A 25757-nucleotide genomic window follows, 5' to 3' on the forward strand; every position below is an offset into this window, starting at 1 on the left:
ATGTACATATCAATTTTAATTCCCTTGACATAATTGTGTATTACATGTACAATAATTAATAGTTTTTATTTTCCTATATACGAGACTAGCATAAAGAACCTTGAACTAAATCATCTGGAACTCATGCTCAAACCTAGCACACAAATATAAGCATTACTAACTTAGTGTAGCACAACTGTATGCTTTAAGATTTACTTGTTGCTTAAGCAAGTTCCTTTTGTCTTGGGAAAATCATATAAATGAATAAACAAAAAAGAGAAGGATTCCTCATTTAAACTCAAAGTATCATTTGAGGTGGTCCATCTTCCCCAGCGAAATCAAAGTGCTCTTCTCTTTATAGGTTTCGTGCTTTTGCACAGTGTTTTTTGATACAACCCATCTCCTATAAAGACACAAGTAAGGCATGTAACATGTATACATATTTGGAGAACCCAATGTTGATTTTATACAATAGAAACATATTAGGTGCAACAACATGCACTTTATGCAACCTCGTTCGCATTTAAAAAGTAAAGCAGGACAGGTTTTACTTGGGATGCACTTTCCGCCGCCAGCTCCAATAAAATGTAGCTCTATCATGAATTACAAGAACACCATACCCAATGATTGCTTTAGACACTTCAAAAACATTCCAAGAAAAACAGAAAGAATCACCTCCAACACAAGACCAGTCTATATTTAAAGCCATAAGGTATTTTTCTTCCATTCAAAGTGGAGGTCAAAACTGAGTTGTGATGTAAACAGTGTTCAGATATATTCTTTTTCATACTTTCCTCCCCTACCCCCACCTAAAAGAAAATAAATAAATAATATCCAACTTGTCAAAATGTATTGTGACTTTACGAGGATAGTTATCTTTCTTGAACCTTGAAACACCAAGTTCATTCAATAACCAAGGCAGTGATCATGGTGAATTAAAAACCGAGCAAGACACTAGATTTCAAGAATAAAATAAAATTTAGAAATTAGCTATACACAGATTTGGATAGTTTTTTATCACTAAGTTGTCAAACTAAATTCATCCCTCTAGAACTAATAGATCAAGAATTGCACAATAATCAAGACAGGCTAGTTCTCAAAATTTAAGCCAAAACATAAGACCATCACAAAGTTGCCAAACTGTTCCAGGTAAGAGTGTCATTAATATTTGTATCTCATGTAGCAAGGATTTTTGTAGAACTTTAGACAAGGTTTTCTCAGGATCTATGTATAATTACAAGAGATATTACAGTCCTCGAACATCAGCAAAGAATTTTTTTTTTTTTTTTTTTATTTGACAGCAAGTTTGGAATACATGCAAAGCTTAAATTCAAACGTGACCATGGTAAATCTAGAGATAAGTGAACCACAAGCTAATTTGTCATAAAAAATAATATATGGATTCATATTTGAACTTAAAAAGATACAACTACCCAATAATAAGTAGGCAATGAGTTCTAACAACAATGTTCAACTTAATAACTTGTACAGTGAGGGTTATAAGTAAAAGATATCAACTAATCTAAGTACAGAATTAGTTCATAAATTCCTTACAACTTTGAGAAAATCAGCCTCCTCATGGTCATTAAACATCCAAAAAATATAAACTAATAGACCTGCAAGATAAAAACAATGTTCTTAGAATATACAGAAAATACACATGAAACTAATTCAAACCTGACGATAAATAGTAGCATATATGGCATCTATAATAACCATGAATTACCATGAAGATTCCTGGAGTGGAGTGGCAAGTGTATCATCCAGAGGTTAGAGGAGTAGATTTTACAGCCTCTAGATGTATCATTCACTTTCAATGTATCCACTGCAAAATTACTAAACCTCAGATCATAGTGCAGTCAAACTTTTGTTACTACTGTTTGAAGCGTCCTTTCTGACCTTCTTTTCTTCTGCGCCCACTCAGGTCCATATATTGCCAGATGTGTCCGACCAAACCTTCGATCTTTTATCTGGAATTTGTTTCACATAATCAATAATAACTCCATACAACATACACATATCACTTCAGTCAGATTTAAGAAATCACAATATGTGGCATGCTAAAACCATGTTTCCAATTAGGTAAATGACAGCAAATTGTCATCTCATAAAGAAAAATATTCAAGTAAAATTCAGTTTCAAGACATGTGAGCACTAGAAACTTCTCTAAGCTCCCAACTAAGCAGCTCACCTGCCACCTTATTTGAACCTTCAGATAAGTATATAAGATTTTATCATACAATACAATTTCCAAGTAACAAGAAGAGCAGTTATATATATCATCCTTTTTTTTTTTTAGTTCTTTTAGTAAGCACACACACGTGGATAAACTAACTACTGACTGTAGGGATTACCTTTACAAGACATCCACATGAATCCAGCATATCTATTCTTAAAGGATACTCCACTACCTACACCATTAAAATTTAGAAGATAAAGAAAATTTAGCAAGAACATTAGATATAAAATATAAAAATAAATAATGAAGATGCAAATAAGAAATAACTACTCACAATAAAGGTATCTTTTCCAACTAAGGCTGACTTTGAAATTTGATCCATAAGTACCCCATAATCCACTGCTGTATATGGAGGTGTAACGCTAATGTAGTCAAACGCTCCATCTTTACCTATCCTCATGCAAAATTTGATTTGTAACAAATATGGATATAAGAGGAAGTTGATTGTAATGAAAGAAGTTCAGATATTATCATCAAAAAAGCTGTCAGCCAATTTGAAATTTTTTATCAATATTTCTTAAGAAATCATTACATTTTTATAGCATTTTTCTGAAGAAAGCAAAAGGTCTATTATCATTTAATGGTTGTTTATATTATTAATTTGATAAAATATTATAATCTACGATACAATTGATTAGCTATAACATGTCATATAATCATGTAAAGTTTGAGGTGGTTTACGAGAATCTACAATGATTCATGCATCTATCAAAGTTTTTGTTCTTCTCATTGTTCAAGGCCTTTTGAGGTACCATTCTTTGGGATTTCTTGCAAGCTGTTACCTCTTTCTCAGATAGTGATCATCAAATATGAAAATGTACATAGAAAATAATATAAGAGACCAAAGATTCTCAATCTTCTCAATGAATATTTCCAAATGATATATTATCATGAAACCGCACATCCTGTGGTTTCTCAGTATCATTATGATCCTTCAAACATATTACAAAGAGGTGAGGAAGTTATAGTAATCAAAGTTCAAAGATGATTGTATTATGTTCCTCTTAGTGTGAAGGCTTTCAGGAAATCAAGGCAGACCAGCGGGAACAAAACCCACTTACCATTATTTTGAACTAGACATTAATAAAAAGGTAAATATCCAGAATAAGTTGCTTCAATGAGGAGATCCGATACTTCCATATATCTCATTAGATTATTAAATCAAAGAGAGAAAGAGAGAACCACAAACCTATGAATTGCTTTGCTCGATCTATGAAATCTTCAACACGAACAGTATGAATAGATGAAACATCAAGAAACCCAGTCCATTCCAAGTTTGGTTGTAGAACATTGGAAACAACCCAAGGGTCCATCTCGACAAAATGCACCTATGAATTTACAGATACAAACAAGAAATTACAATAAAATATACTAAAAAGGAAGGCGAACAAAGTTATGATAGTACAAATAAAAAGTAAAGGAAACATATCAAAATCTTGTTCTATAATACCCAAGCTCTGATTTTATATCATATAAGAAAGCTGGTTCAACCTATTATGAGTTTATACATTATTTTTATGGCTTGCCAAATACCAAAGGTGACACCAACAATAACTAAAGATCATATGTCATCAAATGAAGATACATGTATAAGTTAGTAGAGGTACTTCAGAACATCCTCGGCTGATAGCTTCGATACCAACAGATCCAGTGCCACTATACAAGTCTAACCAGCGACCAGGCCTTAAGGATGCAGGAGACCCACTGGCTACCTAAAGAAAGCAAGAATAAATTATTCTTAATCCAAATCAATAGAATCCAAAACTTAAACTTCCAAATCTAACTGGTAATTATTATTAGATAGTGTCACAGATGGTACCTGCAGAATATCAAAGGCTGCACCCTTTACTACTTCCATCATTGGTCTCACATCCATGCCCTTTGGAGACAGCAATTTCTTTCTCTTAGCCTTTCCTCCAAGCACCTACAATTGCAATAATAGGTATGTTCTAAATTTATAACAGAAAGGACTTGCAACGATATCATTTCTACCACGAAATAATACACAACCAAAGATATTCATTTCTAGACATATGGTTCAGTAACTTCAAAAAACATGTAAAAGAAAAACACTAACATAATTATCTGCCGAGGAAAACCACCGTCAATGAAAAACTCAATCAAGTTGAGCCAGTGAACTATATTAACACATTAAATTAGCTCAAATCCACAAAGCTCTCAAACCCCATCAAAACAACACACTTCCATTACCATTTGTCAAACATCCTATGAGCTCCACCCAAAAAATATTCCAAAGTGGACAATGATTCTAACTGAATTTATCTTTATACAACCATCACAAAGCTTCCAAAATAAAGCAAGAGAAACTAAGTATACTAGTCACATATATAAATAGGGCTAATGTAAAGCAAGAGAAACTAAGTATACTAGTCACATATATAAATAGGGCTAATGTTTCATTGAGATAAACTAAAACCACCAAAAACCAAACGAAAGCACATACTTGAAGGAGTTTATGAGTGGTTCTTGATTCCTGAGGTTCCTCGTCTGACACAAGCTTTGATCCTCTTCCCCTCTTTTGCACTTCCTTTCTCCTTCGACTCTCACAACCCCATTTCCCCAAAAAAAAAAAAAAAAAAAAAAAAAAAAAAAAAAAAAAAACTCTTTTAAACACCACAGGCAGCAAATTCATCAAGTTTCAAACTTCAAATCTTTTCAAAACAACCTTAGAAGAGGGTTCAGATAAAAACTACTCCGGGTCAAGCCCGTATTGTTTCAGCAACTCTTTCTTGTCCTCACTGGACAACCCAGGATCTGATTTTATAAAACAAAAACAACACAAAGTCAAGTCCTAGTGAAGTGAAAGCGAGAGAAGTGGAGTTGTTTGAGCTTACTGTAAGAGCAAACAAAAAGGGGAAATCGTTTTGCGGAAGTGGGTGTGGAGAAAGTGGCGTTAAAGGGTGGAAGACTGTTTGTTTTAGAAGAGAAGCTCAGGGGAGATAGAATTGGAGAAGCTAATGAGACTGCCATTTTTGTTCCAAGTAGCTCTAAGATAGCAGAATCTCGTTATACATCTTTAATTTGGGCTAAGTTTTATCAAAGCCCAAATCCCATACTTGATTCAATTTTTCCAAAGCCCAAGTTGTTCTAGCCCAAGGCTCAATTTATTTGCTAAATATAATCAATTTAACTAATTAGTAAATTGTAATCTTAAAAGCATTCCTAAAATAAGTCAATTTCGTTTTGGAAGTTCAAAGACATAAAAGGAATGTTGTTTTACTTGTGATTTCAAATGCAAATTTTACATTTTGTTTGTTTTTTTTAATTTCAAGTATAGTTTTAAGCCGCTTTCACATCAACAATATAACACGTCAATAAATACAAATTGTCATTGCATATTCACTTTTCAATAAGATGCTCAATTGCAAAGACGAGCTTTATCGATCCTATCACATATCAAAGAGGCTCGGATCTTTGGTGAAAATAATCAAAAACATGAAAAATAAGTAATAATAATAATAATGATTGATAGGTTCAGATAGAACTTGATATGAAACAAATATAACTTTTACAATTCTTATACCCTCTCGCACGCTCAACATGTACAATCAAAGTCTAAACTCAAATTTTAACACATTTTTTCACGTTCAGTTACACGGTCAAGATACAAACCTAACTTAAATAAAAATAACTTTAATAACATAATAAAGTAACTTGGATAGAACTCAACCTTCAAAATTAGCTCAAAGGAAAAGTATATACACAGTTGCAACAGACTAAATGGACAATACTGAACAAATATAATTTCAAACAAATAATAATAATATATTAACAAATAAAATTCGAATATAAATGCAATAACTTATCGTAGAGAGTTCTCGTAACTTCTCCAATTATCAGCACGTGCGAAAACTTTTTTGAACACGTAAAGATTTCAGACACTAACTCTTCAGAAGACGTGGTGTGGAAATCGAGGTACAGAGTCCACGTGGCACACTTTTGGGTCCCACGATGAGCATCGAACATGCGCGTAAGACCCCAGAATTGTCGTCAAAGTACGTTATTATCGTTAATTTGGCGTTGAAAAGTCAAAGATGGGCTCGCAAAACAAACTACTTGAAAAACAAACGAAAAACAGTTCCGTCATTGAAATTCTTAGCGGTGGATCTTCCCATTTTCACGAATAAATAAATAAAGAACACTCGAAACTCTGCACTCAGCTCATCGATTTGAAGTAATGGGAGCTTGTGGGTCAAGATTTTTCAAGGAGAAGAAGAACTTGAAGCGAAAGAAAACCACAAAACGCCATGTTTCTTCTCGTAAATTTGATAAAACATTAACTCTTCAAGGTTTCTGAGGGCTAATGTCAGATGGGTTTTTTTTATAAAGAAAATCTTTTTGTTCTGGGTTTGATTTTGTTTGTTTCATTGTTTGTGGGCAGGAAGTTTGGACTCAGGTTGGTTTGATTCTCGTTCAATTTTGGAGTCTGAGTTGGATGAGGAATTTTACAGTGTTCATGATGGTACGTGGCTAAATTTTGCAAATCGTTTTGGTGATTTGGTTGATTTTTTTGTTCATTGGAATTAAGGGTTTGGTTATTTTGATTGTGCAGATTTTGTGTCTGTAAATGGGGGCATTTTGTCTCCAAAAACACCAAAATCAAAGAGGAAAGGACTTGCAAAGCTCTCCTCATTTTCAAAACTTTCCTTTAAATTCAGGGACGGACATGGTAATCTACCATTAGGTGAGAGCAACCTTTTGTTAATTTGTTCAATTTCGAGTTTAGTGAATTGATTATGTTGTAATTTGGATGGCAATCTTATGTTTAGTTTGTTCTCTTTTGTTACAGTTTCACCTAAGGGTCTTACAAAAAGACCACTCGCAGGTTCCTCGACAACAATTTGCCCCATAGATAAGAATCTTCCTGATTCTTGGTCACCCATTGCACCTAGTAGCTTTAAAGTCCGGGGACAGAACTATTTTAGGTGAGATACTTTACTTATGTTTAAACATATAGTGATTGCATTATATTCCAAGTCTTTAGTTCTTTGCAATGTAGTTGTTTGTAAATTACTACAAGCTGCCTGAATTTTTAGTATTGAATTCTTGTTTATTTTGTTGATTACAGGGATAAGAAGAAAGAGTTTGCTCCTAATTATGCTGCATTTTGCCCCTTTGGTGCTGATGTCTTCTTATCCCCACAGAAAATTGATCACATAGCTCGTTTTGTAGAACTTCCTGCTATGAATTCTCGTGAAGAAATCCCTTCGATTCTTGTTGTCAATGTCCAGGTACTTCTACAGCTCAGTCTCATTTGCACATAATCTCAATTTATCTATTGAAATTAAGTTAATTACTTGTTGAAAGATGCTTTAAATTAAGTTATTGCCGAGTGGTTGCCATGAAGTCCAACCACAGACTGTCGAGACACTAAGCTATTATTCTTGTTCTTTTTATCTGCAAATTGGGAAAAGAATATTGCTTTTCTTTCGTATCAAACAGATTTCAAAAGTGTTTTAGTAAATGAAACTTTTTTTTACCTTCAGGTGCCGTTATATCCTGCCACGGTCTTTCAAAGTGAAAATGATGGAGAAGGAATGAGTTTGGTGTTCTACTTCAAGTTATCTGAAAGTTACTCAAAGGAGTTGCCACTTCATTTCCAAGAAAATTTCAATGTAAGATGATAGCTTCTTCCCTGCTTTGAAGTTTTGCAATAGGTTTAAATTTAGCTTGTATTTAGTTCTTTGTTATAGAAAGTTTCTGCATCAAACAGTAGGTTTATGACTTATCTGATTTGTACCTCTTTGTTATTTAATTATTCATTAACCTGTTTATCTCCATATATTTTCTCAATCACAGAGGATAATCAACGATGAAGTGGAGAGGGTTAAAAGTTTCCCTTTAGATACAATTGCGCCTTTTAGGGAAAGGTTGAAACTCTTGGGCCGAGTTACAAACATCGAAGATCTTCATTTAAGCGCAACTGAGAAGAAGCTTATGAATGCATATAATGAAAAGCCTGTTTTATCACGTCCTCAGCATGACTTTTACTTGGTAATATTTCTTTGTAACTTTTTAAGTGCCCGAAGACTATTGTGATTTTCAAGAAGATTGCATGATAAAAGTGAAACCAAATTGATAGTTTAGGCTTTTACCTGGTTAGGAAAACCAATTTGTTTCACTTGTGCTGTTGCTTTGCGTGCGTCCTGTGATTGCTAGATTATTTTCTTTCTTTCTTTATTTTAATCCGCTAAGCTGAATAATCGAAAGCAGTCATTTACTCAAGATGACTGATATGATATCTCTTGCAGGGAGGAAACTACTTTGAGATTGATATTGACATGCACAGATTCAGCTACATTGCTCGGAAAGGTTTCGAAGCATTTCAGGACAGATTTAAGCTGTGTACCTTGGATATTGCCCTAACAATTCAGGTGCTTTTTCTTTTTATTATTATTATTATTATCAAAACGGTTAATTTCTAATCTTTCTCAAGATTTACGCGCGATGTATATCTTACATAATCTTTTTACATTCGAACAGGAAACTAAGGCGGAAAATTTGCCCGAAAATATCTTATGTTGCATAAGATTAAATAAAATTGACCACGCTAATCATCNTCATGTGGGCAGGAAGTTTGGACTCAGGTTGGTTTGATTCTCGTTCAATTTTGGAGTCTGAGTTGGATGAGGAATTTTACAGTGTTCATGATGGTACGTGGCTAAATTTTGCAAATCGTTTTGGTGATTTGGTTGATTTTTTTGTTCATTGGAATTAAGGGTTTGGTTATTTTGATTGTGCAGATTTTGTGTCTGTAAATGGGGGCATTTTGTCTCCAAAAACACCAAAATCAAAGAGGAAAGGACTTGCAAAGCTCTCCTCATTTTCAAAACTTTCCTTTAAATTCAGGGACGGACATGGTAATCTACCATTAGGTGAGAGCAACCTTTTGTTAATTTGTTCAATTTCGAGTTTAGTGAATTGATTATGTTGTAATTTGGATGGCAATCTTACGTTTAGTTTGTTCTCTTTTGTTACAGTTTCACCTAAGGGTCTTACAAAAAGACCACTCGCAGGTTCCTCGACAAAAATTTGCCCCATAGATAAGAATCTTCCTGATTCTTGGTCACCCATTGCACCTAGTAGCTTTAAAGTCCGGGGACAGAACTATTTTCGGTGAGATACTTTACTTATGTTTAATTAAACATATAGTGATTGCATTATATTCCAAGTCTTTAGTTCTTTGCAATGTAGTTGTTTGTAAATTACTACTAGCTACCTGAATTTTTAGTATTGAATTCTTGTTTATTTTGTTGATTACAGGGATAAGAAGAAAGAGTTTGCTCCTAATTATGCTGCATTTTGCCCCTTTGGTGCTGATGTCTTCTTATCCCCTCGGAAAATTGATCACATAGCTCGTTTTGTAGAACTTCCTGCTATGAATTCTCGTGAAGAAATCCCTTCGATTCTTGTTGTCAATGTCCAGGTACTTCTACAGCTCAGTCTCATTTGCACATAATCTCAATTTATCTATTGAAATTAAGTTAATTACTTGTTGAAAGATGCTTTAAATTAAGTTATTGCCGAGTGGTTGCCATGAAGTCCAACCACAGACTGTCGAGACACTAAGCTATTATTCTTGTTCTTTTTATCTGCAAAATGGGAAAAGAATATTGTTTTTCTTTCGTATCAAACAGATTTCAAAAGTGTTTTAGTAAATGAAACTTTTTTTTACCTTCAGGTGCCGTTATATCCTGCCACGGTCTTTCAAAGTGAAAATGATGGAGAAGGAATGAGTTTGGTGTTCTACTTCAAGTTATCTGAAAGTTACTCAAAGGATTTGCCACTTCATTTCCAAGAAAATTTCAATGTAAGATGATAGCTTCTTCCCTGCTTTGAAGTTTTGCAATAGGTTTAAATTTAGCTTGTATTTAGTTCTTTGTTATAGAAAGTTTCTGCATCAAACAGTAGGTTTATGACTTATCTGATTTGTACCTCTTTGTTATTTAATTATTCATTAACCTGTTTATCTCCATATATTTTCTCAATCACAGAGGATAATCAACGATGAAGTGGAGAGGGTTAAAAGTTTCCCTTTAGATACAATTGCGCCTTTTAGGGAAAGGTTGAAACTCTTGGGCCGAGTTACAAACATCGAAGATCTTCATTTAAGCGCAACTGAGAAGAAGCTTATGAATGCATATAATGAAAAGCCTGTTTTATCACGTCCTCAGCATGACTTTTACTTGGTAATATTTCTTTGTAACTTTTTAAGTGCCCGAAGACTATTGTGATTTTCAAGAAGATTGCATGATAAAAGTGAAACCAAATTGATAGTTTAGGCTTTTACCTGGTTAGGAAAACCAATTTGTTTCACTTGTGCTGTTGCTTTGCGTGCGTCCTGTGATTGCTAGATTATTTTCTTTCTTTCTTTATTTTAATCCGCTAAGCTGAATAATCGAAAGCAGTCATTTACTCAAGATGACTGATATGATATCTCTTGCAGGGAGGAAACTACTTTGAGATTGATATTGACATGCACAGATTCAGCTACATTGCTCGGAAAGGTTTCGAAGCATTTCAGGACAGATTTAAGCTGTGTACCTTGGATATTGCCCTAACAATTCAGGTGCTTTTTCTTTTTATTATTATTATTATTATCAAAACGGTTAATTTCTAATCTTTCTCAAGATTTACGCGCGATGTATATCTTACATAATCTTTTTACATTCAAACAGGAAAGTAAGGCGGAAAACTTGCCCGAAAATATCTTATGTTGCATAAGATTAAATAAAATTGACCACGCTAATCATCGTCAACTGGGCCTATAAGCAACAGACTCTCAAATCTAGGGAATGACAGTACGGTTCAAGTTTCCTGATGAATGTAGTACTTGTAGTACTGATTTAGAGCTATAGCCATTATCTTTTCTTTCTATTTGCTTCCCCCCTGTAATCTCTTGCAATTTGTGAGTTTCCTTTTCATGGAATTATATGAGTGTACAGTCTGACGTCGAAAAATGAAACAAATAAAATACACAAATTCTCTTCATTTAATTTTTTTATTTTTTTTATTTTTTAGAAATGATGATCGGTATATACATTCATGTTCATTTGTTCTTGGTACCCTCAATGAAACATGTACACCAGTCCAGAACCTGGGATAAAAATCTGTGCTATACTATAAATACAGTAACTTTTTTATATCAACTATTTCATCCATCTTATGGCAGGCAATTTTGTATATTTAATATTATATTATCTATGATAATGAGATAAGAAGCTGTATACAATATATGCAAGATAAAGAATGGCATATTTTCCACTCTTTTTTTATTCTTTTCTTCTGTTAATTTTGTATTCACATCTTCTTGATAATTCTCTAAGAGTAGTGTTACATATACAAAATATAAATCAATTAGGTATTACTCTTTTGATTGTCACATAATCCAATTCTTATCAAGATTAATATGAGAATTCTAATTGAATATATTCTTTTAGGAATTGAAGTCCCTAAAAATTAGCACAATGTAAGATTTGATATCAAAAAATCATATTCTATTGGGTGATAGTTTAGGAAATTGAAGTCTCTACAAATTAGCAGTATGTAATATTTGGTGCCTTCATTCATAAGGCAAGTTCTAAATATTCTGACTTGACAGTAATTTGCCCAAAAACAAAGCAATAATTTTGATTTCTTTCCAGAATTACTTAAAAGAAAGCCAAGAATTGTTGGTAAAATCAAATCCTGCCTCCTATAAAGGGCTATGAAATCTCCATATTTTATCTTTTAAAGGCCTGCGAGAAGCCATTGAAGCTTAAGGTACTCTATTTTCCTTCATTGTTTATGCAAAATGTTGCTTCTTGTTAATTTATTTATTTACCTTTTTTCAGCTATTCATATTTAAACTCTCTGACTTTTGCCTCTTTGACACCAACCCAGAAGAGCAAAAGTGTTAAAATCAGTGTAAAAATTTGAAGATTTTTCATATGGGAATTTATTGTTCAAGATCTTAAGTTTGTATATGTCATAGATTTCTTCTTAATCTTTTTGTCACTTTGTTTATATATTCTCAGATCATACATTTAGTTGATGAATCTAAATTTTGTTACTGAGCTTGTTTGACTTGATAGATAAAGATGGGGCGCGGAAAACTCACAATGGAATTGATTGAGAAGGAGAAGGCTCGTATGATAACCTATCAAAAGAGGAAGAAGGGTTTGAAAAAGAAAGCTCAAGAGTTTTCCACACTTTGTGGAGTCCCTACTTGCCTGATAATATATGGTCCAAAACTGCAGAATCACCCTGCAGAGTTAGATTTTTGGCCGAAGGAGCGAAAAGATGTGATGGAAGTTATCAATTTGTATAGGGAGAAGGATTTTTCGGCACATGGAAACAGACCTCAGAGTTTGATTGATTTCTTTTCGAGTCGAAAGAGAAAAGTTGATGACAAGATTACTAAACTGTACAAGGCTAATTTGGAAGCGAAATTCCCCAGATGGGATGATCGTTTCAACAGTTTTTCTGTTGATCAACTTAAAGTACTAGTTGCTATTTGTGACACTAAAATTGAAGCTGCCAGAAGGAGGATTGAAGTGTTAAAAGTCGAACAAAATTTGATGGAAGGTTCTGAATCAGGGGTTCTGGTTGGATTCAGCAATTCTAATCAACATAGTCAAGTTTTGTTCCCATTGTCTTCTGTGAAGCCACTTGACATGCCACTGGCTTCTTATTATCCATATGATCAAGTTCCATTGGATTGTAAACCTCTTGATAATCCAATGGCGATAATGATGATGAACGGGGATGATTATACTCAATTTGGCGATGCGTCTAGTGGCAATGTGGCGAGATACACTCAACTGCAGTACCCTATGCATTTTGATCCAATTCCAACACCTACAATGCCAGACAATGTGATGTTCAACAATCCCAGAGCTATGCGCTTTTGTGGCCCAACTATGCAGCCATTGCCTCCTTTTGATCAGTTTCCTGTTCTACCAAGTAATTCTTCTCAAATGTTCGGTTCTCAAGTCAACGAGTTTTATCGTGACGCCAACAGGTTTGGACTCAAGAATGAAAGAGAAATGTTGCAGAACTTTCAGGGGTGATTTATTGTTTCATCAATAAAAGCTTCTAATGAGCTTGGACTTGGGATGATTTAATATTTGTTTTAGCCTTCATATTCTAAGTCTATTTAAGTGTTGGGTTCTCTTTATTTCATTGTTCACAATATTAGTATTTGAAAGATTCAATATAAATTTATCTGTTTCAAAGTAGAAGATTAGAGATAAATGGATAAACAAAAATTTAACTTCTTTAACAAGGAATGTTCATGATTGTTATGAAAGTTATAACAGCATTATTCCTGTAATCACAATTCAGAATGCAATGAAAAAATTAATGTGGCAAAAGAATGTAAAAGAAAAAGTATATCCAGAAGAATTTTACATTACCAAAAGGAATGACATTGAACAATGCTACCCTCTACATCGTCCGAAAAGTGCAGAAAGACCACAGCCTTGAACCTTTTTATCAGAAACAGCCTCATTTTCTGAAGGAGATGGAGGGATTGGTGCTCCAGGACTTGAAGAATCAATACTATTCTTCTGGTGCAGATTCCCCTCTCCATTGGTATCAATGTTTGGGAGTTGCTTATCATGTTTCGCTGTAGGAACCGGAAGGCCTGTTTTAGGATCAAGAATCTGTAGATCATTCCATATGCGGCCGGACGAGCCCTGTCTCCTGAAGGAAACAGATGATCTTTGCAATGTTGTCATTGATTGATCACTGCTTCTTTAATTACCCCTCTTAATTTCTTTGACACTTTTGTTTTGTTTTGTTTGTTTTTTTGCCCTTTTTGTGTATCTTATTTAATTTGTTCCATAAACCAGGTTATGGCTTCTGGTTTTTGGGATTTGTGGTCAGTTGATTCTGGGATTCAGTTTGTCCTTGTGATTTTGTGGCTGATCTTTAGAAATCTTTTAGAGGAGAGCTCGGTCGTTTGGATATCTTTTAGGCTCACCAAATGGTGGATCTTATTCTAAATAAACAATTTTGTAGCCCTTGGATTCAGGAGAACTTGAATCTGGATGCTTGTTAAATACTATAATTAGGTGCCATCTGATATGGTTTATTGTTAATGTAATTCTGATAATATTGCTAGCTATTTTTAGGGGATAAATTAAACTTGAAGAATGTTTTTTTGAGTATCTCTGGACTCTTGTCTTTTTTCTTTATACAGGGAAAAGAAGATTATCTGTGACAGATTTTTCCAGTGTCTTGTATTGATTTGACCCTCTCTTCGGATTTTTAATCCGTTGTAACAATCTCAAATTTTTTTTAAGGTAGTTGTATCAATCAGTTACCTTTTTCCCACCCAAATAATAGTTTAACGGCACTTTTTCACTCACAAACTTTTAAAATATCATTTTCTCACCCAAAAAAATACACTTCCTGATTTAGCGGCGAATGGAGAGCAAACTCGGTTTATTTTGTTGGGGTTTTTGAAAAGTGGAGGTCGGTGAGTCTTTTGGTAATAGAATATTGTATTTTGATAGTCTTGATTAGTTGTAATTTGACTTGTGAGGGATAACTGCGCAAGCTATAATCGCTTGATTGCTGACGATTGGCTGGGTCGACGATAGTAAGGTTAGAGGGGTTTTGGTGAATGATGATCGAGGAAGAAAATGGTGATGGTTTGGGGTCGCAATGATACCGGAATCGGACGACGATTGACAGGATAGGTGGGAAAGTGTTATTAAAATGTGTCATTTGGATGAAAAGTGATATTTTAAAAGTTTGTAGGTAAGAAAATGTCATTAAGACATTATTAGGGTGGGAAAAAGTGGTTTACTCTATTAAAATAATGATTTTGTATCCCAAATGATAAGATAATATTCATAATACTACATTAATTGGCGAGATATGCGACTAGTCATTAGTGTCTATAATTTAATGGTTAATGTTCTCATTTATTAAATCAAAAAAACAAAAACAAAAACAAAAAAAAAAAATCTTAGCAGAATCATCACAAGCTTTCTGAAATTCTAACCGCCTAATTCATAACTAGAGGAATCACCCTTTGTAAACTAAACACTCTTAACTTGATTAATCAAAAGAGCCATTCAAAAGAGCAAAATATTGTGAATTCATCTCACTGTCCTTACTCAAAATGGCATCCACAAAAGAAATTGTGGAAGATGAAGAAACATCAGCACATTTGTTGTATGCCCCAGAATTCTCTTGTTCATGTTGTGTCAAAGTTGAGTTGGTTGAAGACAACATCCCCTGAGGCTCAAGCTCTAAATGTTGCTGATGTTCCATAGACATATGAGGATCATAGATGAGAAATTCACTCCAACTAAAGGGAGAAGGAGGCGATGCAGGCCGCGCAGCTTGAGACTGAAAGGGTTGGCCGGAACTTGAATTTGATGAGCTTAATTGTGCGATAGTAGATGAAGAGGATGAAGAACAAGAAGAGGTGACTACAGTTGAGAAATAAGGTTGAATAGTCTCCTGGTTTGACACTTGAAAATCCCATGATGGGTTGTTGTTAGCAAAACGTAAATTATCTTGGAAAAGTTCTGGCTTTGGCTTCAGGATCATCTCATTAATATTCCGAAACTCATTAACCACTAAAGATGATTCAGGTTTGGACATTAATGTATTGATGTTTCTTCCAAAACTGTTTCCAACATTCGCGAAACTGCTAATGTTTCCATAGTCAGAAAGCATCTGAGAAAAAGGCTTATGAGTAAGAGGATCAATTCCCATCTTGGAAAGCTTCTTCCTCAGCTTAGTGTTCCAATAGTTTTTCACATCATTGTCTGTTCTTCCAGGAAGCTGTCTTGCAATTAGAGACCATCTGCACCACAAAAGAAATGAAGTTATTTTGGAAAGAGAGAATGAAGTCGTTCAGTTTGCACCAGTAACAGAAAAAAAAAAAAAAAAACAAAGCTGTTAAGACAGTTGTACATTATGATGGAAGTTAAGTTCTGTTATTATGACACAGGATCTTCTAGAAGGTCAGTTACAATGAGTTAAAGACTTAAAGTTCACCTGCTACCAATGGCTTTGTGAACATTGATTATGATCTCTTCTTCTTGAGGAGTGAAAGTGTCATGTTTAAGGTCAGGCCTCAAGTAATTAGTCCATCTAAGCCTGCAGCTCTTGCCACATCTGTTAAGTCCTGTAAAATTAAAACCAAACTCATGAAAACATAAAATGTGATGAAAAAAGAGTTAACTTTTCTTGCAAGAAAAGTGATTAGCCTTTAATTTAGACCTGCTTTCTTGGGAACTAAAGTCCAGTTACCAGTGCCATGCCTGGCTACATAAGCAAGTATTTTTGCATCTTCTTCTGCAGTCCAGGGACCCCTCTTGACATTCGATTTATCGCAACAAGGCGGCCACCCCATGGAGAGAGAGGAGGTAGAGATGGTGAAATTTTAAGTGAGAGAAAATTAGTATAGGTAATGGTGATGCAATTGAAACCTTTGTTTACAAGTACATTTTAATAGAGAAAAAGAAAAGAGTTTAACTAATGGGAAGGCAAGAAAAGCATGGAATTGGCTCCAAAATTAACAATAATTGCATGATTATTTTCACCCTCTGCGAGAAACGGTTTAACTTGACATCACAAAATAATGCTCCTCTCTCTCTCTCTCTCTCTCTCTCTTGAACTGCCTACATTAGCATTTTATTCAGGTACATTTTGGGTGTGATAATTCATAGTTTTTATTTTTATTTCTTATTTTGGAGGATTCCTCATGTTTCTTAAGTAATGCAACTCTTATGGCACTTGACAGTAGCATCCCTTGCTTGCTTCAGCCTTATAATTTGACCCACAAGAATAAAATTTGATACCAAATATCAACTTGAATAGATGAAGGTGATTGCTCTTTACTCACCAAGGAAGATGTTTGAAAAGGTGGATTAATTTCTTCCCAACTTTTTTGGAAAATTCTTGTTTAATATAAACCATTAGCCTAAAAAATTATCGCCCACATGATTGCTTGGAGAAATATGTTAATATGGTAAAAAAATTGTTTATCAATAGTTCTTTCGATATTAATTCATAGTCATCCAATGATCTTAATGTAGTCGATATTCACTTCATTGATGGCTTTCTTATGACAATTATGGCTTCATCTGAAAACTTAAGCTTGTTGGTGATAAAGCCAGGAGTTTCACAATTGGGCATTTATAACCTTTCTGAATACTTGAGAATCGTGAAAGAAAGTGATTTGCAATTGTAACTTGTAATTGCATTCAGTAAAGCTTAAATTGTTCTACATAACAACAGCCTTAGATCATTACACAGACCCAAAAAAAAAAAAGAAAAAAAAAAGAAAGAAACTGAGACTGAGACTGACTGACAGTACATATATGTGACACTTTGGCGGTTTTATAAACTCAATAAGCTACAGAGTGTTTTATTATTTATTATAGTATCTTAATCCCAGAAAGCACAACTCAATGCTATATACAGCAACTATTAAGAGATTAGTCCATCCCCAGTGTGTAAAGAGGAAGGGAACCAAAACTGGAGAAGAGGGCTTCCTATGAGGATGCTGTCGATGATGTGCATGCGTTACAACTCTTCCGACAGTATCCAGGAGTGGTTCCTGCACCCACCATATACTTAGGGTTCTTTGTACACTCACCCGCCTTTGCCCACATAGGACAGTTCCTATCCTCGTCAAAGCAACCAATTGGCACCTTCTCAACTTTGTCAAAGGACCTGACATGGATCCACTTGGTTGCAGACCACTTCTCACCCTCGATGACTGGGCAGCTCCCGTGCAAGCTGCTTGGATCTGTAGTGGCATCAGGATGAAGACTGAAGAACAACAAGGCATCACCTTTGCTGGGTTTCACTGCAGGTAGAGATGGGAAAATTTATCAGACTATAGAAATACAGTGTAAACCTGAATTACATTTTATGACAATGGTATTAAGGATTAAATTGCTAAAGCCAATTCTATTAAAATGTTCATGTTCCTTCCGTCCTTTCACCGACATAAACTTATTTCAAAAACATGAAGTTACAAATTCACAGCAGAATTCTAAGTTTATCTAACCTGCATAGCCTCGTTTAGCACAATCAGACCAGCTATCATCCTTTGGCTGATACAATTTTCCCTGCAGAGCCAAAAAGATGAGCAATCTGAATGAAATAAAACAAGAAAATGGATGTTCAAGAATGAGGCTGGGAAAATGGGGTAGAGGAGAAACCAAAGAGCGTTAAAGAGCTATAATCACAAGCAATCATGTACCTCTGCATCGGGAAAGACAGTTTCTCCACCCTTCTCGACACTAGACAGATACATCAACACTGTAGCAATTCGGTGGCCACCCAGCTCTTGATTGACTTTGTCATGAAAATAGTCATAATGTGGTTCATACTTTTGGCCATTCTCGTAATGCAGTATTTGCATGGATTCCCCATTTTCTGAATACAAGACCAGGTTAATAGAAAGATTATACAAAGTTCTTTTTGCAACTGTTTAACAAATCAAGTGTCAGCAAAAAGCATATAATAAATATACCTGGTGGAAGAAAAGTCCACGCAGCAATTCTGTCCTCAACATCAGCAACTATTTCATCCTTCAGAGATTAAACAAAGAACACCATATAAATGTTAAAAGTTCAAAAGCAGAAAGTGCATCCATCATAAAACATTCCTGAAATACATCTGTTGCAGTAATCTATTACTAGATTAGTCATCACAGAGCCATGACATAATCTTCACAAAAATATATGCATGAAAGGAAAAGATAGCATTTTATGAAGCCCTATTTGAAAAAAAAAAAAGGAAGGTGGTTTTTAGCTAGCAGTTTATCAACATGACCCCATATTCATAAAGCATAGCTACCTAATAAATTGTCTGCCAGAAAGAAAACGTTTTGGCTGTAGAAAACTAGTAACTAGCTTGGGTTTCTATTCGTTCAAAAAGAAATTATGACTCGATGCAGAACCAAGAGGCTTATATTAGATTATCTTTAGTAGAATTATCTATTTGAATAAGACTTACCAGGATTTATCTTCATTATTTGGTGAGTTTGATGTTAACCAATAATCTTCTCTGATTAGATTATCTTTAGTAGAATTATCTACTTGAATAAGACTTATCTAGGTTTATGTTAGGCCATGATAAATAAGCCTCGATGTATTTTATTTCAGGTGGTGAACATGAATCAAAATAATTGATTGATCTTCATTATTTTTTTCTCTCTCAGTTCTCTCCCCCCTCTCTCACCTCCTCCTCCTCCTAATTTCAGTTCTGCCTCTCCTAATTTCTTTTCTTCCCTTCATCAAGCATTTTGTGAAATCAGAAGAATTTTCTTAATATTGACTGTGAACAAAATACAACAATATATACACATTCAACAGTCCATTTAAGGAAATGAAATAATCTAAACTAGGAAAGGGAATGATCTAATTTCCTATTCTAAAGATCCTATTCCTAAAACATTTGATCATATTCCTAAAACATTTGATCCTATTCCTAAAACATTTTATTTGTACAACTCAACACATTTCATAAAATGCTAGAACTCCATAATCTTTGTCAAAGCCACCACATACAAAACTAAATTGCCACTATATTTATAAGAACGATAAAAAAATGCTGACCACCATTCAATGTGAAATAGTACAAAGCATTCAAGAAAATTCTCTCCTATCATCTGTGTGAAATAGTTCAGAACGTTCAAGAAGATTCAATATCAGACAAGGTTTAACCATTCAATCAAAAGGAAAAAGACAACAGATGTTGAAATCAAACTTTGTTAAGGATAAATCATAAGCTTTCATAACTGGACATAGACAAGAAAAAGGATCCATAACAATGCTACACATGAATATATTACGGATTACGTTAGCAAGATAATAACTGTGGCTACAGGAATTTATCAATGTCAAGCAAGTGAATATTAAAAATTTCCCCGGGTGACAGCGTAGCAGTAAGTCAGAAGAAATTGCAGGGAAGAACAGTTAGAAGTAGTTCATTTACCCAGCCCTAAGATCAACCCAAGAGCTCCTATATTAATATCACAAGCTGTTTCCTAAAGGTTCAAGCAAACCTTGGAACCAAAAGTTTTGTAAAAGAATGTGCAATAATGATCTATTTGACACCATTAACAAACCACAATGCCAAAAACATGGACCAAGTACATTACTCTAGCAATACAATAAGATATCTTTCAATTCATGAAAATAGCATCAAATCATTGAAACAACTCACCTGAGATTTGTCAAGAAACATGCCAGAACTCGTTCGAACTTCACTCTCAATACTCTTACCCGATTCATTATCAGCAACCATAGACTTCTCAAGCTTGTCCTTTGCCTAATCCATCAAATTAACAGAAACCCAGATAAGGACAACACATAGGCAAATCATTTCCAACCCACCGACAATGTTCACATCAAAGTCACAAAATTTCCCCCAAAAGTCTATCATCCAACATAATTACACCATCAAATTAATATCAAAAACAAAACATGAAACTAAAAAAACGCAATTATCTCACCAGATCAATAAGATGATCACACTCCTCAGGTGTCAAAAACCCTTTATATATAAAAGCCCTACAAATCATAATCACCAAGCAACATTCTAAATTTACATAATCAATAAACAACATTCAAATTCTATAAACATAAAAACCCCACAAAATTTTTTTTAAAAAAATAAAAATTGAGAGAGCACCTTGGAGTCCATGAAAGCTGAGTGACATGTGCAGGATCAAATTTAACGTTTCTCTGCAATCCAAGAACCGATCCCTGCCTGGAGGAAAAAAAACAAATTTTCACAAGATCGAACATTTAATACATAACTTTTTCTAATTATACGTATAAAAAAATGTATTTTTTATACGATAAATAGAGAAAAATACCTTGCTTTGTCGTTGAGCCAACCGGGAATTTTCACAGAGAGGGTGGGATCAGGGAAAACAAGGAGGAAACAGAGAGAAAATGCAAGAAAATAAGACGAACCCATCTAGGAAAAAAACTGTTTTTGCTTCCAGAAATCTAAAAATGGGGAGATTATAATGAATGTGCTTTGGGTGTTTTTGTTGTCGCTGTTTTTAAAATCAACGTGCGAGGCTGGTTTTGCTTTGAAAAGTCTATTGAATTGTGTTGAGGAGGTTCATTTTTCTTCTGTGGACCTTTCCATGTTTTTGCCTTGTATGCTTCCATTTAGGACAAGAGAGTTTAATGAGATGAGCACCCCCAGAATTGACTCTGGTTTGTTGTTTTGTATTAAAAATCAATAGGCACTGTCTATTTTTGTTTTGTGGTGTTATTTTTTTTAGACGGTTCTTATAATTATAATTAAAAAAANCATTCAAATTCTATAAACATAAAAACCCCACAAAATTTTTTTTAAAAAAAAAAAAATTGAGAGAGCACCTTGGAGTCCATGAAAGCTGAGTGACATGTGCAGGATCAAATTTAACGTTTCTCTGCAATCCAAGAACCGATCCCTGCCTGGAGAAAAAAAACAAATTTTCACGAGATCGAACATTTAATACATAACTGTTTCTAATTATACGTATAAAAAAATGTATTTTTTATACGATAAATAGAGAAAAATACCTTGCTTTGTCGTTGAGCCAACCGGGAATTTTCACAGAGAGGGTGGGATCAGGGAAAACAAGGAGGAAACAGAGAGAAAAAGCAAGAAAATAAGACGAACCCATCTAGGAAAAAAACTGTTTTTGCTTCCAGAAATCTAAAAATGGGGAGATTATAATGAATGTGCTTTGGGTGTTTTTGCTGTCGCTGTTTTTAAAATCAACGTGCGAGGCTGGTTTTGCTTTGAAAAGTCTATTGAATTGTGTTGAGGAGGTTCATTTTTCTTCTGTGGACCTTTCCCTGTTTTTGCCTTGCATGCTTCCATTTAGGACAAGAGAGTTTAATGAGATGAGCACCCCCAGAATTGACTCTGGTTTGTTGTTTTGTATTAAAAATCAATAGGCACTGTCTATTTTTGTTTTGTGGTGTTATTTTTTTTAGACGGTTCTTATAATTATAATTAAAAAAAATATATTTTTAATAAATATAAGAGTAAACGACATGTTCCCACCCAAGGTTTGACGACATCCAATGTTGGTACCCTAAGTTTTATTTATTCCAAATTTCCACCCTTAAAGTAACAGAAAATGGTTAGATATAACTGCTCAGGGGTAAATTGGTCATTTCACAGAGGAGGCAGATCGGAGCCCCTGATAAAGTTTTGGTGCACGTTAGCCAACCTCACCGCCGATGCTTTTCGCCTTTTTCCGGCGATTCTTCCACCCAAAATCACCATTGTCACCACCATTTGAACATTTATCCTCCCCTCTACGAAACCGTACCCTTGACAACCCCTTATCACTCGCCGATCGCCAGCTACGACAGCAGCCACATGCGGCTGGTTTTCGTCAATCTCCACCGGCGAATGACCACTAAACGGTTGCTGGGACATAAGGGTTTTGTAGATTAGGAGATGCTGGTTGTAGTGGTGACGTCGAATTATATTTTCATCGCCGGAATCTAGCGAAGAATGATGAAAACCTAACCCTGACGATGCCGTCGATTGGAGAGGTCAATGAGTCGGGAATTAGAGGGGTTTTGGACGACGGACGATGGGGAAGCTGATGGAGGTGACCAAGGGTTTCGCCGCCATCGGAAATAGCCCAGATCCGGTGAAAATCGAGATGGTGCGCAGTCACTAAGGGGGTAATTGAAGTAATTTCAAAACAAGATGGTTAATTTTATAATTTTAGTAATTTAGAGGCTAAAATATAATTTAGGGTTAAGGGCATTATGGTAATTGCACTCTCACTACTCCAAAAAATGTTAACAGTGTTATTTTAAGGGTGGGAATCTGGAATAAATAGAACTTGGGATACCACTTTAGGATTTCGTCAAACCTTGCGTGGGAATATGTGGTTTACTCTAAATATAATTCGATAATATTATAAAAATAATAATTTATTTTATAATAATAATAATATTTGTGACTGAGAATTTAATAGTATTGTATAATATCGTCACTGTTAAAAACTATGGATTAAGAAAATATTTATCATGTATATTCATTGAAAAAAATATTTTTTTGTCTTCTTATAAATAAAATGTGTCCGAATAATAAAAAAAAAATTACCCATTTATTATCCTAACAGTTGTCGTAAAAGCTCACGTTAAAACAATTATTTATGCATTTAAATTTCGCTTTCTTATATATATAAATAATTATTTATCTTTATTCCTCTCATTTCTAACTTCTAATGGTTTCATAGCGCAATAATTTATATTTCCATTAATTTATAGAAGTTATAGTTATTGACGGAATTGGTATAATACAGATTTTTTATTTTTTATTTTTGTTATTTTGTGAGCCGTTGGATGCTAGATATATATCGTTATTTATTAAATTCTATTGGAGTAATACTTTAATAGAATTTACTATATATATTGGAGTAATATCTTTTTTTTTTTTTTTTAATTTATATTTTTTTATTGTCATGTGTAGGGCAATTATCTATAATATTATATATATATAAAAAAAAAATTAAGAAAATCATAAAATATAAGTCTCTCATCAATATGCTAACTGAAATTGAAATTAGATGAGCTTGAGTACTTGTGCCAGCTATTATATAACAACATATAAGTAATAATAAACTAATTAATATGTAAAATATAAGATTATCTCAAATCTAAATTGGTCCAATAATCAATTCTGATACTTGTGTTTCAACTGAAAATAGATAAAATTGAGCCATAAATAGGTGAAAAAATATCTTCAATCAATTATTCACAAGTCATGCATATTGATGAGAATGAGAATCTCTCTAAATTTCATTAGTCTTTATCATCTTGTTCATGAAATGTTTAGTCACCTTTCCTTTATTTCTTAATTCTTTTTATTTTTTTTTAATAAACAGGCAGGGGTGAGCACGGGTAGCGGGTAGAACCGGAACCGAGGGGTAGAACCGGAACCTACCCGAAACTGATATTGTACGGGTAGGTTCCGGTTCCAATTTTTTGGAACCGATACTGTGCGGTTCCGGTTTCGGTTCCAGTTCTTGTGTGTGGAGGAACCGGAACCGAAACTGGAACTTGTAAAAAGGGTACCCTGTTTGGAACCTATAAGGGGTACCCGGTTTGGAACCGATTTTTGGAACCTGTTTAGAACCTGTTTGGAACCTGTTTCGGAACCTGTTTTAGAACTTGTTTTGGAACATGTTTGGAACCTGTTTTGGAACCTGGACTACAATGAAATATTTGTGAAATGTGAATAATGGAGGGTTTCTATTATTTTACATATAAAAAAATTTAAAATAGAAAAAGTTAAATTTTTAGAATAACCTAATTAAATAAATATACGAATACAATTATACTTATTACATATAAATTACACCATATTAAAAGCTTTAATATATTATAATACATTAATATTAAAGTTTTGATTAATTAAGTGAATAATTGGAATTATGATCCAATTAAAAGTGTTTTACATTTTTAATGTTATTAAAAGAATTATTTTTGAATAAAATAGTATATTTGATTGAGTAATAATATATTTAGTTATTTACTTCAATTATCAAGTTCTAAGTATATCTATAATAAATTAGTAATTAATTAATTATATATGATAAATTGATAAACATTAATAAATTTAATTACTAGTTAAATATCATACTTAATCAATTATAACATTACATTATAGTTAAATGATTACTTAATTAATTATAATTTTATAACATTACTTAATTGATTTATAGTATAATTAATTATAGCATTACATTAATTGATTACTACTTAATTAATTGACTTTTATATAAACATTAGTACAAACTTAATTAAATGATTAAAAATTTAATTAATTATAATATTACATTAAAAATTTATAGTATGATTATTTAATAGTTAATTCACTATAACATTACATTATAGTATGATTATATAATTAATTATAACATTACATAATTAAATAATTACTTAATTGATTATGAGTTATGATATTATGTTTTAAACATTAGTAATTACTAATTTGCTACATAAACATTAGCACAATACTTAATTAAATGATAAAAAATTTAATTAATTATAACATTACCTTATATATTTATAATATGATTACTTAATCAATTATAACATTCCATTATAACCATTAGTATATTAATTAAATGATTTGAAATTTAATTAATTATAATATTAAATTATAGATTTATAGTATGATTACTTAATTCATTATAACATTACATTATACTATTATAGTATGATCATATAATTAATATAATATTACATAATTAAATGATTATTTAATTGATTATGACATTATATTATAAATATTAGTAATTAATTTACTAATTTACACAATATTTAATTAAATGATTAGAATTTTATTAATTATAACATTACATTATAAATTTATGGTATGATTACTAATTAATTATAACATTCTATTATAAATAATATTACAATACTTAATTAAATGATTAACAATTTAATTAATTATAATATTACATTATAATTAAATAGTATATTTGTTAGGGGTGTATTTGTAAACTTTTAAG

General features: G+C 33.2%; 6 protein-coding genes across 8 annotated transcripts; 3 read left to right on the forward strand and 3 right to left on the reverse strand.

The window, feature by feature from the left end:
- Positions 1-1341: 1341 nt before the first annotated feature.
- On the reverse strand, positions 1342-5213 carry LOC116112847 (putative rRNA methyltransferase YlbH). 2 transcript variants are annotated; one of them, XM_031398972.1, is made up of 10 exons: positions 5074-5213; positions 4905-4993; positions 4683-4781; positions 4038-4142; positions 3826-3930; positions 3408-3546; positions 2493-2608; positions 2334-2390; positions 1706-1949; positions 1342-1595 (listed from the first exon to the last, which is right to left on the reverse strand). In XM_031398972.1, exons 4-9 carry the CDS (start codon positions 4092-4094, stop codon positions 1839-1841), a joined length of 585 nt encoding a protein of 194 aa, XP_031254832.1. In that variant the 5' UTR covers positions 4095-4142; positions 4683-4781; positions 4905-4993; positions 5074-5213; the 3' UTR covers positions 1342-1595; positions 1706-1838. The 2 variants fall into 2 exon arrangements, with proteins under 2 accessions (XP_031254832.1, XP_031254833.1); XM_031398973.1 differs by having other exon boundaries at positions 4905-5207.
- A 1073-nt stretch (positions 5214-6286) lies between these two features.
- LOC116112790 lies at positions 6287-8800 on the forward strand (the record flags this gene model as incomplete). Its single annotated transcript, XM_031398920.1, has 9 exons — positions 6287-6528; positions 6621-6701; positions 6792-6908; positions 7029-7164; positions 7308-7470; positions 7726-7854; positions 8039-8233; positions 8491-8613; positions 8723-8800. Coding segments are annotated over exons 1-9 (1134 nt in total), but the record flags the coding sequence as incomplete, so codon positions are not given.
- A 1-nt stretch (position 8801) lies between these two features.
- Positions 8802-11245, forward strand: LOC116112791. Its single transcript, XM_031398921.1, has 8 exons — positions 8802-8892; positions 8983-9099; positions 9220-9355; positions 9503-9665; positions 9921-10049; positions 10234-10428; positions 10686-10808; positions 10918-11245. The coding sequence occupies exons 1-8, from the start codon at positions 8802-8804 to the stop codon at positions 11008-11010; spliced, it is 1047 nt and encodes a 348-aa protein (XP_031254781.1). The 3' UTR covers positions 11011-11245.
- A 618-nt stretch (positions 11246-11863) lies between these two features.
- Positions 11864-13381, forward strand: LOC116112889 (agamous-like MADS-box protein AGL82). The gene is made up of 2 exons (XM_031399014.1): positions 11864-12001; positions 12313-13381. Exon 2 carries the CDS (start codon positions 12319-12321, stop codon positions 13288-13290), a length of 972 nt encoding a protein of 323 aa, XP_031254874.1. The 5' UTR covers positions 11864-12001; positions 12313-12318; the 3' UTR covers positions 13291-13381.
- Positions 13382-15289: 1908 nt separating this feature from the next.
- Positions 15290-16598, reverse strand: LOC116112792 (transcription factor MYB35). Its single transcript, XM_031398922.1, has 3 exons — positions 16466-16598; positions 16241-16370; positions 15290-16046 (listed from the first exon to the last, which is right to left on the reverse strand). The coding sequence occupies exons 1-3, from the start codon at positions 16596-16598 to the stop codon at positions 15290-15292; spliced, it is 1020 nt and encodes a 339-aa protein (XP_031254782.1).
- Positions 16599-17420: 822 nt separating this feature from the next.
- Positions 17421-22085, reverse strand: LOC116112885 (probable prolyl 4-hydroxylase 7). 2 transcript variants are annotated; one of them, XM_031399012.1, is made up of 8 exons: positions 21787-22085; positions 21601-21678; positions 20718-20775; positions 20429-20533; positions 18732-18789; positions 18459-18634; positions 18264-18324; positions 17421-18059 (listed from the first exon to the last, which is right to left on the reverse strand). In XM_031399012.1, the coding sequence occupies exons 1-8, from the start codon at positions 21888-21890 to the stop codon at positions 17743-17745; spliced, it is 957 nt and encodes a 318-aa protein (XP_031254872.1). In that variant the 5' UTR covers positions 21891-22085; the 3' UTR covers positions 17421-17742. The 2 variants fall into 2 exon arrangements, with proteins under 2 accessions (XP_031254872.1, XP_031254871.1); XM_031399011.1 differs by lacking the exons at positions 21601-21678; positions 21787-22085 and adding exons at positions 20897-20974; positions 21084-21275.
- Positions 22086-25757: the final 3672 nt, after the last annotated feature.

Source organism: Pistacia vera, unplaced genomic scaffold, assembly GCF_008641045.1.
Source record: "Pistacia vera cultivar Batoury unplaced genomic scaffold, PisVer_v2 Contig67, whole genome shotgun sequence".
NCBI lineage: Eukaryota > Viridiplantae > Streptophyta > Magnoliopsida > Sapindales > Anacardiaceae > Pistacia > Pistacia vera.